Raw genomic sequence first — 14,861 nt, forward strand, 5'->3', positions numbered from 1 at the left:
ATAGGTCATCAAAGGACATCGAATGGCAAATATATAGCTAAAGTTAAATGACATTTTATGAAATGTAGGGTCACCTGATGATCAAATTAGTATTTATATAATATCAATGGATGTCAAAAAAGGGTTGGAGGCCATGAAAGGTGGTGAAAGGGTGCAATAATGAAGGTCAATTGTGATCATTGGGATGGCAAATTATGAAACTTTGGGAACTCATGAGATTGGGGTATATCGCAAGTTAACAATTCAAAAGGTAAATTTAGGTTGCAAGTTTAATTGGAAGCAGGAAGTAATGAAGCAATCAAACAAGTAAGCAAAAATGGAAGGAAAAATGCAATGAGAATTAAGTAATGGGTTGGGAAAAGACAGCAGTGACAAAACACTTTTTCTCCTTTTAATAATAATACTTTTTAGTAACAGCAGGAGCTCCTACATGTTTCCTAATAGGAATAAAATAACTTTGTTTTCATTCATATTTATTCATTCATTCATTCATTCATTCATTCATTCATGTCATTCATATTTCATTTTGATAAATCACCAATCAATAATACAATGTACATATACATATAATGTTTACATGTGCATGTATGGCGAGTTGGTTCCCTTTCTGTCTTTGTTTTTTCTAATTTATTTCAGAATATGGATATCTTAATGCTGGTGATTAGAAATGGAGGCTTGGCATGTCCCGGAAACTTGGAATTAATAGTGGCTACGAAACTGAAAGACTGTATATAAGAATGCGGGGGAAGGCGTATGAACTCAAGTTACAACAATGGTTACTAACACGCTCTACGACAGCGAATTACAAATGTATGATGAGAATGACTGACAATAATGGCCAAGACTATGTAAGATCCGAGAAGAAAAACACATGAATTGTTACAGTACTGAGGTAAAATTCATAAGACCACGGACAATTAATGCTGGTGATTAGAAATGGAAGCTTGTCATGTCCCGGAAACTTGTAATTAATGGTGGCTTCAAACTGGTGCAAGACTGTATAAGAATGCAGGGAAGGTGATACATTGAACATTTTGTTATCGGAAGCTATCAGATTCAACACCTAGTATCTGAGTCAACTCATGGCTACAATAAGTTGGAAGTATCAGTATCTTTGTACGAACCATTGATCAAAATGAGCACAACACAAAGCCTATGGCATATTAAAATTGGGAACAGACGTATGAACCCAAATTACTACAATGGTTACTATGTGCTCTACGACAGCGAATTACAATGGATGACGAGAATGACTGACAACAATGGCCAGGGGCTATGTAAGATCCAAGAAGAAAAACACATGAATTGTTACAGTGATGATGTAAAGTGATGTTACAAACAACGGATATTATACATCGTGGCGGCTTACTAAAAAGCAATTGCATAGGAAAAATAAAAGATACAGTCAGATAACGATATTGGCATTTGACAATTTATCAAACAATAAAGCGATAATCGAAATAAAACTTATTGCAGTATAGATGATATCACTCTTGAGAAGTCGCCACACTTCAAAAAGCAGCAATGTCAATTGATGCATTGGTACATGTATAATCAACACCTAAAACTCTGTCATAGGTGGCAATTATAAGAAGAAAATAGTGATTGAACAATGAACATTGAATAATTAAATATTGATAGCAGAAATGCATGAAATGATTTAAAGGCCACAATTGAGTATTACTGCACCACTTTAATAATGAAGAGGGTAATCGTGTAAATGGCCCAGATGAATACAAAATTGCAAACATTGGATTTAAAAAGGCAAAATATACAGGTATCATCTATGTTAATGTCTTAACGAATTGGAAATTTGCTTGGGATTGATATTTGCTAGCCTATTCTACAGGTTATAATAAACACAAATATGTGAAAAATGGTGTATATATGTAAGGTAATAGGACACATAAAAAGCATATTTCTAAACCTTAATAAAGGCTCAAAATGTCCAGGTAAAGGGGTGCAAAATGCAGGTCAAATATTGCTATGGACAGCAAAGTGGAGTGCCATTTTACACAATATTTTTATATTGTTAGATTTACTGGGGCCATAAATATGACCACAAAACGGGCAGAACTGTAAGCTCATATCATTCAGCCCTGATCAGTTAAATGATTGGTTAAATTGAAATAGAAGCTGGGATAATGCATTTTCAAATTAATGTAAAATGTGCAGAGGTCTGTGGGTTGGCACTGCACTATATATCCCAAATTTAACTGATCAATGCATTTCATGGCATGTTCCTGGTAGGGATGCTCTTTAGTAACTAGAACAGATACACGCTGCCATTGGGAGGTTTTCCTGTTTTTTCTCACACGAGTTTTTTGTCCAGGTTTTTACTTTCCAATTTTCAGCTATCCGGTATTGTTGTTAGTAAATTCAAGGGAGCACCAACTGTTCTCAATGCTTCAAATGCTTCAAAATTCAGTAGCCTTGTACACCCTATGTCTTTGCAGTAATGATAAACTGTGGATGTGGACCTTCCTCTTTCGGGAGTTAGGCAAGTCCCTAGATTAGGTCCTTGGTTGGCATTGTTTCTTTTGCTTTTTACCATTTTGTCCAATATATGAATCAAAATGGAGATACATTGCTGCATTTGAGCAAGTCATTGGGAATGTTTTCACATACTTAATATTTAATGTCAATTCCAAATTAGGCTGTTTGGAAATTGAATGGGGTTGTCCTAATTCGAAATGAGTAATGATTAGGTCCAAGCCAAATATGCTGTTTGGGATTTGAAGTGGGTCGTCTCACTTCAGGACCATAAATGGCATCAGATGATATAGCTGTCTGATTGCGTAAAAAGGGTATCAGATGATATTGCTGTCTGATACATATATGATTTCAATGATTGATATATATTGCTTTTAAAGAATAAGCCAGATGATATAGCTGTCTGAGGCGCTAATGAATTTGAATTTAAGCCAGATGATATAGCTGTCTGAGGCGCTAATGAATTTAAATTTAAGCCAGATGATATAGCTGTCTGAGGCGCTAATGAATTTGAATTTAAGCCAGATGATATAGCTGTCTGAGGCGCTAATGAATTTGAATTTATATCTATTTAAAATATCAGATGATATAGCTGTCTGAAGTGATATTAAGAGTATGAAGATAATATAGACAGTTGATTTCCTGTCAACTGTGTATACTCTCAGATGATATAGCTGTCTGAGGTGATATGTGATATTAAATTAAGTATGAAGAACACAGTTGACACTTGATCAACTGTGTAAATGAAAGGAAATAAAAGATTCGGATGGTAAAGATCCAGCTCCGCAATAGTTGTGTTTGGTCTACTTATTATGCGTCCATAGGACAATCGGGTTTTGATTGAGCAAACTTCAATCAAAACCAAAATTGTCATTAGCGTAATAAGCCCTGGGTTTTGTTGAAAAGGGTTTCATTGTCCTGTAGATCAATAAAAGGTGGTGCCATGCGTGTTGTGACATCAGTCCGACACCTGTTGTGCATCCATGCCTGTGTCGAGTCGCGTGCCAGTAGCCAATCATAGGCAGCGGTTCTGGGGGTGTGGCTGTTTTCCCAGAAATTGTTGCCGGGAAAATTCATAAGCTGTTTCGATACCATCCGAAGAGGTCAGGAAAATTTTAAAACCCACCCACCACTCCCTTTATAAAAAATATGATATTAAATGGCATTGTTTCTTTTGCTTTTTACCATTTTGTCCAATATATGAATCAAAATGGAGATACATTGCTGCATTTGAGCAAGTCATTGGGAATGTTTTCACATACTTAATATTTAATGTCAATTCCAAATTAGGCTGTTTGGAAATTGAATGGGGTTGTCCTAATTCGGAAATGAGTAATGATTAGGTCCAAGCCAAATATGCTGTTTGGGATTTGAAGTGGGTCGTCTCACTTCAGGACCATAAATGGCATCAGATGATATAGCNGTCTGATTGCGTAAAAAGGGTATNAGATGATATTGCTGTCTGATACATATATGATTTCAATGATTGATATATATTGCTTTTAAAGAATAAGCCAGATGATATAGCTGTCTGAGGCGCTAATGAATTTGAATTTAAGCCAGATGATATAGCTGTCTGAGGCGCTAATGAATTTAAATTTAAGCCAGATGATATAGCTGTCTGAGGCGCTAATGAATTTGAATTTAAGCCAGATGATATAGCTGTCTGAGGCGCTAATGAATTTGAATTTATATCTATTTAAAATATCAGATGATATAGCTGTCTGAAGTGATATTAAGAGTATGAAGATAATATAGACAGTTGATTTCCTGTCAACTGTGTATACTCTCAGATGATATAGCTGTCTGAGGTGATATGTGATATTAAATTAAGTATGAAGAACACAGTTGACACTTGATCAACTGTGTAAATGAAAGGAAATAAAAGATTCGGATGGTAAAGATCCAGCTCCGGCAATAGTTGTGTTTGGTCTACTTATTGCGTCCATAGGACAATTGATTATATTATTGTTTCTCCGTGTTTACTTCCCCTTGTTAAACAATTTGTGATACATGATTTAGACACATGTATTTCAGATAAACATAAGCTTATTCATGTAATGTTTAAACCAAGTAATATTAATATTAAAGTTATAAACACTAATAAAGGAAATAAAATTAATACTGGTAATGCAATACTAGACGATGAGAAACAAAACAATGAAAAATTAATTACAAAATGGTGTTCAAGTTCACATAGTCAATACAAAGATAATTTTGACATCCATAAAATTAATGAATTTCACAAGAAGTTGAATGACATTTGCTTTGAGGATACAACTCAATTAGATATTGATAAATTATCTGATGAATTTTGTGAATTACTTATCGCACCAGCTGTTAAAACAGGTATTTAAAAAAAAAAAGAGTAAACAAACTAAAACTAACAGAATTGAAAGCTCCAGTTCAAATAATAAACCTTGGTTTGATTTGAAGTGTAGACAAAAACGTGCTGATTTTATGAAACTTAAAAATAAATTGTCAAAAACCAAAACAAATGAATCTAAACTAAAGCTGAAGATTGAAACTAAAAAGTATAAAAATTTCATCAAAAGAGCAAAAAAAGATTTTTTAAAGAAATTTTCATCTAAACTTAGAAATTTGAATACTAATAACCCAAAGGAATTTTGGAATTTAATTAACAAAGCTGACTGCAAGACAAAGAAACGTGATATTAATATTGATATTAATGAATTACATGAATACTTTAGTAATCTTGGTAATGATGTAAATGTAAATAAAAGTAATTTTGATCCTAGAACTATTAATCACTCTATTAATGATTTTATCAACAGCCCAATATTGCCTGATGAAGTCCATAATGCAAAAAATAAACTGAAAAACAACAAATCTTGTGGACCTGATCTCATTATCAACGAATTTATTAAGTACTGTCCGGACTCTGTAATTTCTCTAATTACAAAATTGTTCAATGTTGTGCTAGATACAGGGTTAATTCCAGAGTCCTGGTGTCTAGGATATATAATTCCAATTTATAAAAATAAAGGTGCTACAAATGACCCAAACAACTATCGGGCATCACACTTCTTAGCTGTATTGGTAAGATGTTCACCTCTGTGCTAAATTCTCGCATTTCTAGCTACATTGAAGGTGTCGGTGTCCTTGGCGAAGAACAAGCCGGGTTTCGAGAAGGTTATTCTACACTTGACCATGTTTTCACACTTCATGCTATTATTGATATGTATTTAAAGCAAAAGAAAAAACTCTTTTGTGCTTTTTTTTACTATAAAAAGGCTTTCGACATGGTAAATAGATCCTCATTATGGTCGAAGTTAATTTCTAATGGTGTTAATGGTAAAGTAATAACTGTTATCTATAATATGTATGCTCAGGCCAAGTCATGTATCAAGTTAAACGACTCTTTATCTAATGTATTCAGTATTAAAGTTGGTGTTCGCCAGGGCGAAAACTTGTCTCCATTATTATTCTCTATTTTTCTCAATGACCTAGAAACCTCTATCAGAAGAGATGGAGTTCAAGGATTAATTAACCTTAACAAAATGGTATTAAATAATTTAAGCAACGATGATGTTGAAATATGGTTTAAATTATATGTCTTATTATATGCTGATGACACAATTATTTTATCTGATAATGAACAAGATCTTCAAAATGCTCTCAATTCTCTGTATAGTTATTGTCAAACATGGAATCTTGCTGTTAACTCAAGCAAAACAAAAGTTGTAATATTTTCTCGTGGGAAAATCAGAAGAAAACCATTATTCCACTATGGTAATGAGAAGCTAATTGTTTGTGATGATTATAATTATCTAGGGATAGTTTTTAATTATAACGGAAAGTTTAAAAAAGTATTAATAAACAAGTCAGCCAGGCAAGGCATGCTATGTTTGCATTATTGACCAAGTCAATCAGACTTCATTTACCAATTGATATCACTTGCAAACTCTTTGACTCACTGGTCTTGCCAATATTACTTTATGGAAGCGAAATTTGGGGTGTTGAAAATATTAACCAAATTGAGATATTTTATCGAAACTTTCTCAGAAGGCTTCTCAATGTAAATAAAAAAACTGTTAATTGTATGTTATATGGAGAAACCGGTAAATATAAACTGCAAAGCATAATTGATAAAAAAATGATCAACTTCTGGAGTAGACTTGTAACTGGTAAAAAGAGTAAATATTCTTTAACATTGTATTGTCTTATCAAAACTGTACATGAAAAGAATGATAATACACATCAATTTGGATGGATTAACAAAATCAAACTCATTCTGAATCAAAATGGTTTTGGATACATTTGGTTGGAGCAAGGTAATCATAATTCAACTTGGCTTAAAGGTGCTCTTGATCAGCGTATCAGTGATATTGATGAACAAAACTGGCTCAATGATGTAAATAGTAACAGAATCTGCCTCAATTACAGGATATTCAAAGAAAACAAATCATTTGAATATTACCTTGTTAACTTAGATTATAGTAATAGATTAGCATTGTGTAAGTTTAGATGTAGTAATATTAGAATACCTGTAAATCTAAAAAGATTTAACAATGAAGTTAGCAACATTTGTAACCTTTGCTCAAAAGACTTAGTGGGTGATGAAATGCATTATCTCTTTACCTGTAGTTTCTTTAAAAGTGATAGAGAAAAGTATATCAGTAAACATTACTACAAAAACCCAAATACTATGAAAATGCACAAACTTTTAAATTCTACAAACAATACTGAGCTCAAAAATTTATGCAAATTCATCAAAATTATCATTACAAAATTTTCATGATTCAACTCACTTATCTTTCATCCTTTTGTGAATATTGTTGTATGGTTTAAAAATTGGTATTATTACTTGTGTGCTTAAATATTTTATTTTTATCTTCACCCTGTACATACAATTTTATTTATATTTGTTCAGAAATTTATTTTCTTTTATAGCAAACAACCTTAATTAGTATTAGTTTTTAACAAGTAAAATCTGTATTACATAATACATTGTAGCTCTAAGAAATACATGTATGTATCTTTTTTGACTGCACTATTTGGCGCCATTGCGCCCTCTGTTGTCTTTGTAATGTTTATGCATCTTTCATACCCCGGAAGGGGTCGACAAGGATTAATAAAAGTTCGTCATTTGACGGACGCCATACCATACCAGTCAACATTTAGAGCCAAATTTTTGGCATGTCATTTTGGAGTCACCCAGGGGTCATTGGAGGTCAAATGACTAAAAATGGATTTGTACACATTTAAATCTAAATTGCCCCATGGTGGAAGCATCCCATTCGACGCCTTGCGTCGAAAACCGCGACGTTTCTAGTTTGTGGTTTTCAATGACTAGAATTTCAAACACCCCTTTTCAATGACACTCAATATTGATATAAAAATAGGGCAACCAACCGGAACTGTAAAGTAACTAAGACTTCTTAAAAGCACGCCCAATTGGGAGAGATGTAAAGAACAAGTTACTAAGTCAATCTTCTAGAAGGTGTTCAATACATAAATACTCATCTGCTCATAATCTTATGATCGGGTGCCATTTCAAAGAGACTTGTGGATACCCAGTTTCTCGTGGCTCCGCAGGCCGGCGCGTCATTAATAAAGCCCGCGAAAAAAGTCCCATGGAATCAGCGGCCAAACTGAGTAAGTCCCACCGAAGTCAATTGACGTAATCGGGGGCGTTGAAAGATTTAGGCTACTTCAAATCATTCCTCGTGACAGGGCTGACATCCTTATATCGCGATGGCACAACGATGACATTACTTCCTGGGAGTGCTGAGCCCGGTGCTGAGGGGATGACATCGGACGAATACCAGATTTTCCCCAAAACCCCTTTTATCCGAATTTCGCGGACAATGCCAATTAAATACCCCCTATTTTGCCGATTTTGCTGTCCACGCTATACTGGTCAAAAAAATACCCCTTTTCCACAGAGAACCTGGACTCCCTATACCGACACATACAATAGCACCATCAGCTGGGGAGGGGGTAAATTGGGGGTTATTCGGTCCTTGCCGACCGAAAACGAATGAAAATTAACAATGCTACGTCTGAACTATGGCATTTAGGTAACACGTGCAGAACGCATCAAGTGAATCTCTCAAATGCATCTAGTATGCGATGTTACACTCGCATGACAACGATTGCCTCAAGCACATTCTGATCGAAACTGAACGGTGAATATACCTCCAACTTTTGCTCCATGCTTGTATCAAGATGGCGGTCGAGTCCTGGTTCTCTAGTTTTAATTCTGAGGGGGAACTTTTAAGTTATAGATTCTATAGCTGTAACTCCCTATCTGTGTTTGTAAAAGTAATTGTTAAGTAAAAGTGATTATGCTTATTCAATCTAACCTTAGTAAGTAGGATTTGGAGGTATACTCTCTTTATTTATTCCCATATTATTTAAAGCCATGTTGTAACATTTCCATAAAAAATAGATTAGTATTTCTTTTCATAAACGGAACAACTGAGTTAAAGCAAAGAAAATTGGAATTTACTATCAGCGCCGATGTCGCCAATGCATTTCACTCCATTGGTTGTGCTACGGCACAGCCCTTTGATGTGTGTGGCTGTCCCGCACGCCTTGTACGTACTTTGTTATTAACATTGTGTACGCGTTCAACTAATATTTCCATCGTAATAATTAAACGACGGTTCCAGCGCTTTATTCAACATCTCAAATTTTGACAAAACTACAGTATCTAAAATCTTGATTTTTGCAGGGATGTTAGTTTAATAAAGTACATTACATTTGTGTAAGACACCTAATTTTGAAAATATTGAGGGCGTCCTCCTCAGCCAATGTTACTTCTTCTTCTTCTTCGGCCGCCGTCACTACTGACGATTGGCTACCATCTGGCTGCATCTCCTTATCTCCTTCTTCCAAGCTGTTCTGTTTTGAGCTAGACGCTTGGCTTGCACTAGGTTCATTCCTGTCCATTCTTTGATGTTGTCAAACCATTGTTTCTTCTGTCTTCCTCTCCTCCTCCTCCCTTTTCCTTCTATTATCTGGAGTGTTAATGCACTGCCACTTCCTCTAAGGATGTGACCATGGTAGGTTAGCTTTCTTGTCACCAACTCTCCAAGCAGCTGTCTCTTCACACCAAGTTCCTCAAGGATGCTCCTGTTTGTTCTTTTTTCCTTCCAACAGATGTTTAGCATTCTTCTCCAGAACCACATTTCAGCAGCAAGCACCCGGTTCTCATCTGCTTTGGTCATAGTCCAGCCCTCCAGGCCATAAAGGAGTACACTCCATACCAGTATCTTGATCAGTTTCATTTTCAGTTCTGTTGGAAGGTTTCAATCATTCCACAAATCCTGAAGTTCGTTCATTCTTCCTTTGGCCATTCCAATCCTGGCTTTGATGTCAGCCGTGCAATTTGCATTTGATGTTTTTACTGAGCCCAGATACTTGAAGTGGTCGACCTGTTCTACTTCTTCTCCATCTATTGTGATGTTTTACTCTTTTCTACTGCCTCTGCGACAAGAAGTTTTGTTTTCTTCACGTTGAGTTTGAGATTCATGTCTTTGCCAGTTTCATCTATTGCTGTTGCCAATTTTTCTATGTCCTTTACTGATGTTTCCAGGAGTGCGGTGTCGTCTGCATAACGAAGGTTTGAGATTGGTATGCCTCCTACTTTGATGCCATAAGTATCTACATCAGCATCCCTCATCGCTTTCTCTGTGTATGTCACGAAAAGATATGGTGACGCAATGCAGCCCTGTCTCACACCTTTGGTCATGCTGAACTCATCTGTATTTTCACCATTCCACCTGATCTTTCCTCTCTGGTTTACATACAGGGATTGTAGCAGAGACACAAGATGTACTGGGAAGCCCATTTCTTCCATTGCAGCAAACAGTTTAACATGGCTGACTGAGTCAAATGCCTTTGAATAATCAATGAACATGACAAAGACTTATTCACCTATTCCAAGTATCTTCTCCATCAGTATCTGAAGGCATACCAACATGTCTCTGGTTCCTCGTCCTTTCCTGTAAGCAGCTTGTTCTCCTGGTAGTTCTTGCTCCAGTTTTGCTTTCAGGCGATGTATGATGATCATCAAGAGAACTTTGCTGGTATGGCTGATGAGTGCGATGGTCCTGTAGTTGGAACATTGCTTGGGGTCCCCAGACTTGAATAACATCACAAACTCCTGTTTTTTCCAGTCTTCTGGCCATTCACAGCTTGTCCATATGCTTGTGCATAGTTAGTGTAAAGCTTCTAGTCCATACCGTCCTGTGGATTTTATTAGCTCGGCTGGTACTCCGTCAAGACCTGGTGATTTCCCAGTCTTGAGTTGGCTGACTGCACTCGCATCTTTGCTGCTAGTAGTAGTATGTGATCTGTATCACAGTCAGCCCCAGGGTATGTCTTTGCATCCAAGACACTCGATTTCCACCTTCTTTTCATCATGATGTAGTCAATCTGATTTCTGTAACGGTCGACAGGTGATTTCCATGTGTACAGGTTTCTTTTGTGATGTTTGAAGCAAGTATTCATGATGGCTAGGTTGTTGGCGCAGCAGAATTTAGCAAGCCTGTCCCCTCGTTCATTTCTGTCTCCTAGGCCAAACTTTCCAATTCCACATTTCTTGTCCTCGCCTTCTCCAACCTTGGCGTTCATGTCACCCATAACCACACATACATCTCCTTTCTTAATCTTGTCCAAAACCAATTGCATCTGTTCATAGAACTCTTCAATGCTTGCATCTTTTTGACTGGATGTTGGGGCATAAGCCTGCAGGATGGTTATTGGTTTGGGCTTGGCAAGAAGTATTACAGTGATGAGTCGATCGGAGATGGGATTGTAGCTCCCAAATGCCTTGCATGCTGCTCCTTTCAAGATTATAGCAACTCCATTTTCTTTCTTCCCACTAGGTTTTCCTGAGAACAAAATTTTGGTGTTTTTGTCTGGTTGAAAAGATCCTTCACCTTTCCATTTAGTCTCACTGAGGCCAAGAACATCTAGATGTAGTCTATCTGCCTCTTCAAGTAGCAGCTCCAGTTTTCCATCCTGGTTCATAGTTCTTACATTCCAATGTTACTATAAGGCTTTAATATGATCTTTATTTCTCCCTTTACAGATGATTTTGTCGTCATCTTGTATGGCGAAGACAACATCTCATATTGGACCATACCACTAGCAGGGTACCAAACTGATTCAATGGGGTATTTTGTGATAGGAGTTGCAACAACTGTACCTCATGCACAGTTTATATTTGCTGATGGTGAGTACATTTTACTGCTAGGTTGCCCCAGTACACCTACGTGTCAAATGGGAAGCTGCCTTATGGCACATCATCTAGCAGGGTACCAGACCTTCTTTCCTTCCCCCTCGCCAAAAAGCAACTATAATTTGGTTCACCTAATGTTTGGTAGTGACGTCAGTGTTTTTTTGCAGTTGTGCCTGTACACATGCGTGTACACTCGTGATTGGATACTGCGGCAAGCAAAATATGCACATACGTCACTACCGAACTTGAGGTAAACCAAATTATAGGCCGTTAGGCTTACTGTCCCATTTAAAAGCTCTAAAAAGTTTGGGCTGGTAACTTTTCACCCGGGCCTGTAACTACTTTTCAGAGTTACATGACCCGGCTGGCCTGTAAATTTTAGAGGCATATTTCTAACACTGGCACAGTGGACTACAATACAAATCTCTGCAGTTTTTCTTTCTTTTCCAACTTTTGATGCACCAAATTGAATTGTCAGTGATTTACTTTTGTGTCATTTTTTGCAAATTCAGGTTTCTTGCAGACTCAGTCAGGGGCGATTGCACTTTACAGAACCTCAGAGGACAAAGTTTTTCCAGACAGTGGACCAGCTTCAGCTGACGACCTCATCGATGCTGTTGCCTATAGCAACCAAGATGGTGGTAATGAGTTATCAAGAATTCTTACTCCTGACTCAACTCCTGTGAGTATTGTTTTTAAAAGTGGTAGGCCGCTCAATGTAAGACACATCATAAAAGATTGAAACATGCCTCTTTAATTAATACACCTAAACGTTTTTAAATCTAAGCTTATAAAAAGTTGTTGTTCAACAATGCTCCCGAGGTTCATTAAGTCGAATTCAATTCGACTTTGTCGTGGTTGAAGTGCGACTTTTCCTGGTCTAAACAGTCAGTCAAATTTAATTTTACTTTTTCATGCGTATCGCTGACCTGGCGAGTTGAATTTCCGGTCCGTCGATTTGTCGCTAAGCAATGGCACTGTGATATCGCTAAACAACAGCTGTTCTTGTGTATTTTCGTACATGTGCAGCATACTGTAGTGAGTGTACATCCAATTTTCACTCCAAACTCGAAGTAAATCCACAAAAATGGCCGATTTTATCGCGGTGTTAGTTCATCTGAAATAATCCTCAACTTTAATTTAGGGTAAATGGGTCAAAGTATCATCTCATAACTCGGATGCAAATGGGGCAAAGGGAGCAAATGGAGTTCATAAAAGCAAGGTCATAAAAGTTTTCACGCCTGAGAGCCGCCCCGCGGATGAATTTTATATGAACTATGACGTCACAAGTTGAGCAGTGACACGTTCTGCACATGCTCCTAAGCAACGGCTCTGTGATATCGCTAAACAACAGCTGTTCTTGTGTATTTTCGTACATGTGCAGCATACTGTAGTGAGTGTACATCCAATTTTCACTCCAAACTCGAAGTAAATCCACAAAAATGGCAGATTTTATCGCGGTGTTAGTTCATCTGAAATAATCCTCAACTTTAATTTAGGGTAAATGGGTCAAAGTATCATCTCATAACTCGGATGCAAATGGGGCAAAGGGAGCAAATGGAGTTCATAAAAGCAAGGTCATAAAAGTTTTCACGGCCTGAATTCTGTTGAGCAGTGACACGTTCTGCACATGCTCAGAATGAGGAAAATACATGTTAAAAATTCAATATGGCAACGTACTCAAAACGTTTCTACCGCAAAGTTAACGCTGACTTTGATCTCAATTTTACTACTTTGCATGTAGATTTTTTGTTTAAAAAGTATACAGGCATTTAAAATAGAATATAATGAATTATAATCTTTAATAGGTTTGATAAAAAAAATACTGGATGACAGAGGGCGTAAATAGTCGTAATCGAATTCAACAGAGTCGAATTCGTTCAGGCGCATAGTGTAAACACCCACTAAAAACCACAAACACAAATTAATTTATGCTAATCCTCTGTCTTAATCGAATTCGATGTCGACTTTGAATTCGACTTTTCTCTAGTCTAAACGGGGTCTTAGTGTTATTAGTAGCTCACCAGCGGGAGGTGGTCCCGGGGAGGTGGTGTTTTTTCACTGCCACAGTCTACCAGCTCCCCAGCTTGAGGGAGTCTTGATTATAACAAGAAGGTTCCCGTGGTCCTTGAAAGTCCTTGAATTTGAAAACACCTTTTCAAGGCCTTGAAAGTCCTGGAAATTTGTACAAGGTCCATGAAAGTCCTTGACAAGTGGAATTTTACCTAAGGTCGTGTGTCATGAATTGGGGTATAAGAAAAGGTGGTGGTGTTACATTTTTTCATTTTTTTCAGGACGTTTCATCCCAGATCTCAAGAATGTAGAGGGGTACTGAACTAGAAATGGTCTCATTTTGTAGCTAATTTATTTAGTTAAAACTGTGGAGAGTTAAAACTTCACACTATATTTACTTTTTGAAATATTGCAATTCAAACGATGCAAAGTCAGGGGTGGTGGTGCCTACGGTTGAGGTGCCTACGGTTGAGGCATGTGTTAAAGTATAGGGAATATTGTATGGTATTGGGATATGATGGATTATGTACGTACCATTGTTTTGGTATTTATGTCTAGTAGGAAATGTGACCAGTTTGACTTCAAGCTAGTTTAATTTGTTGTATGTGTGCTACATTATGTGTCATGGGTTCTAGGATTTTCCTATACGTTACTGTACTAAGTATGCATTTATGCTCCAAAATGTTCCGAATTCTTGAATGTTTAGACTTCTTGAAGAAGTTGCCCTACTCCTGTAAAAGTTAACATTTTTAGAAGGAAATTTGATGAGGAATTCAAATATGCCATTGGTTTTTGTGTAGGGCATGAAGGAAAAAAGTTTTGATTGATAATGTCATAAAATTCACAAAAATTATGTGTGCGACTTTTGAACACCCTGTATCTCAGTTAGGCAACATAACTCACCTTTACAAGTTTGGTTTTTTTGAGAGCCTACAATGTTATTATTAGCACATCTAAAAAGTGTTAGCAGAACAGGTGTTTATCTTAGTAAGTGAGAGAAAAACAAAAGTTTATACTTTTTGAACCAAAATATAACTTTTCCATCCTATATGATATTTGTGGCACCCTGTATATCAACTTAAAAGTTGCAAAATTGTCTTCCTTACACTTTCAGCTTGATGATGATATAAAAATTGTAGGT

The 14,861-nt window shown here is 36.6% G+C and overlaps 1 protein-coding gene across 1 annotated transcript in view; it reads left to right on the forward strand.

Moving 5' to 3' along the window:
• Positions 1–14,861, forward strand: part of LOC140146518 (uncharacterized) — a 66,588-nt gene that overhangs the window by 15,339 nt on the left and 36,388 nt on the right. Inside the window, exons 4-5 of the mRNA XM_072168393.1 lie at positions 11,558–11,701; positions 12,220–12,389. Coding sequence (XP_072024494.1) covers positions 11,558–11,701; positions 12,220–12,389 — 314 coding nt within the window. The remainder of the gene's footprint in view (positions 1–11,557; positions 11,702–12,219; positions 12,390–14,861) is intronic.

This window comes from Amphiura filiformis, chromosome 2, assembly GCF_039555335.1.
Source record: "Amphiura filiformis chromosome 2, Afil_fr2py, whole genome shotgun sequence".
NCBI lineage: Eukaryota > Metazoa > Echinodermata > Ophiuroidea > Amphilepidida > Amphiuridae > Amphiura > Amphiura filiformis.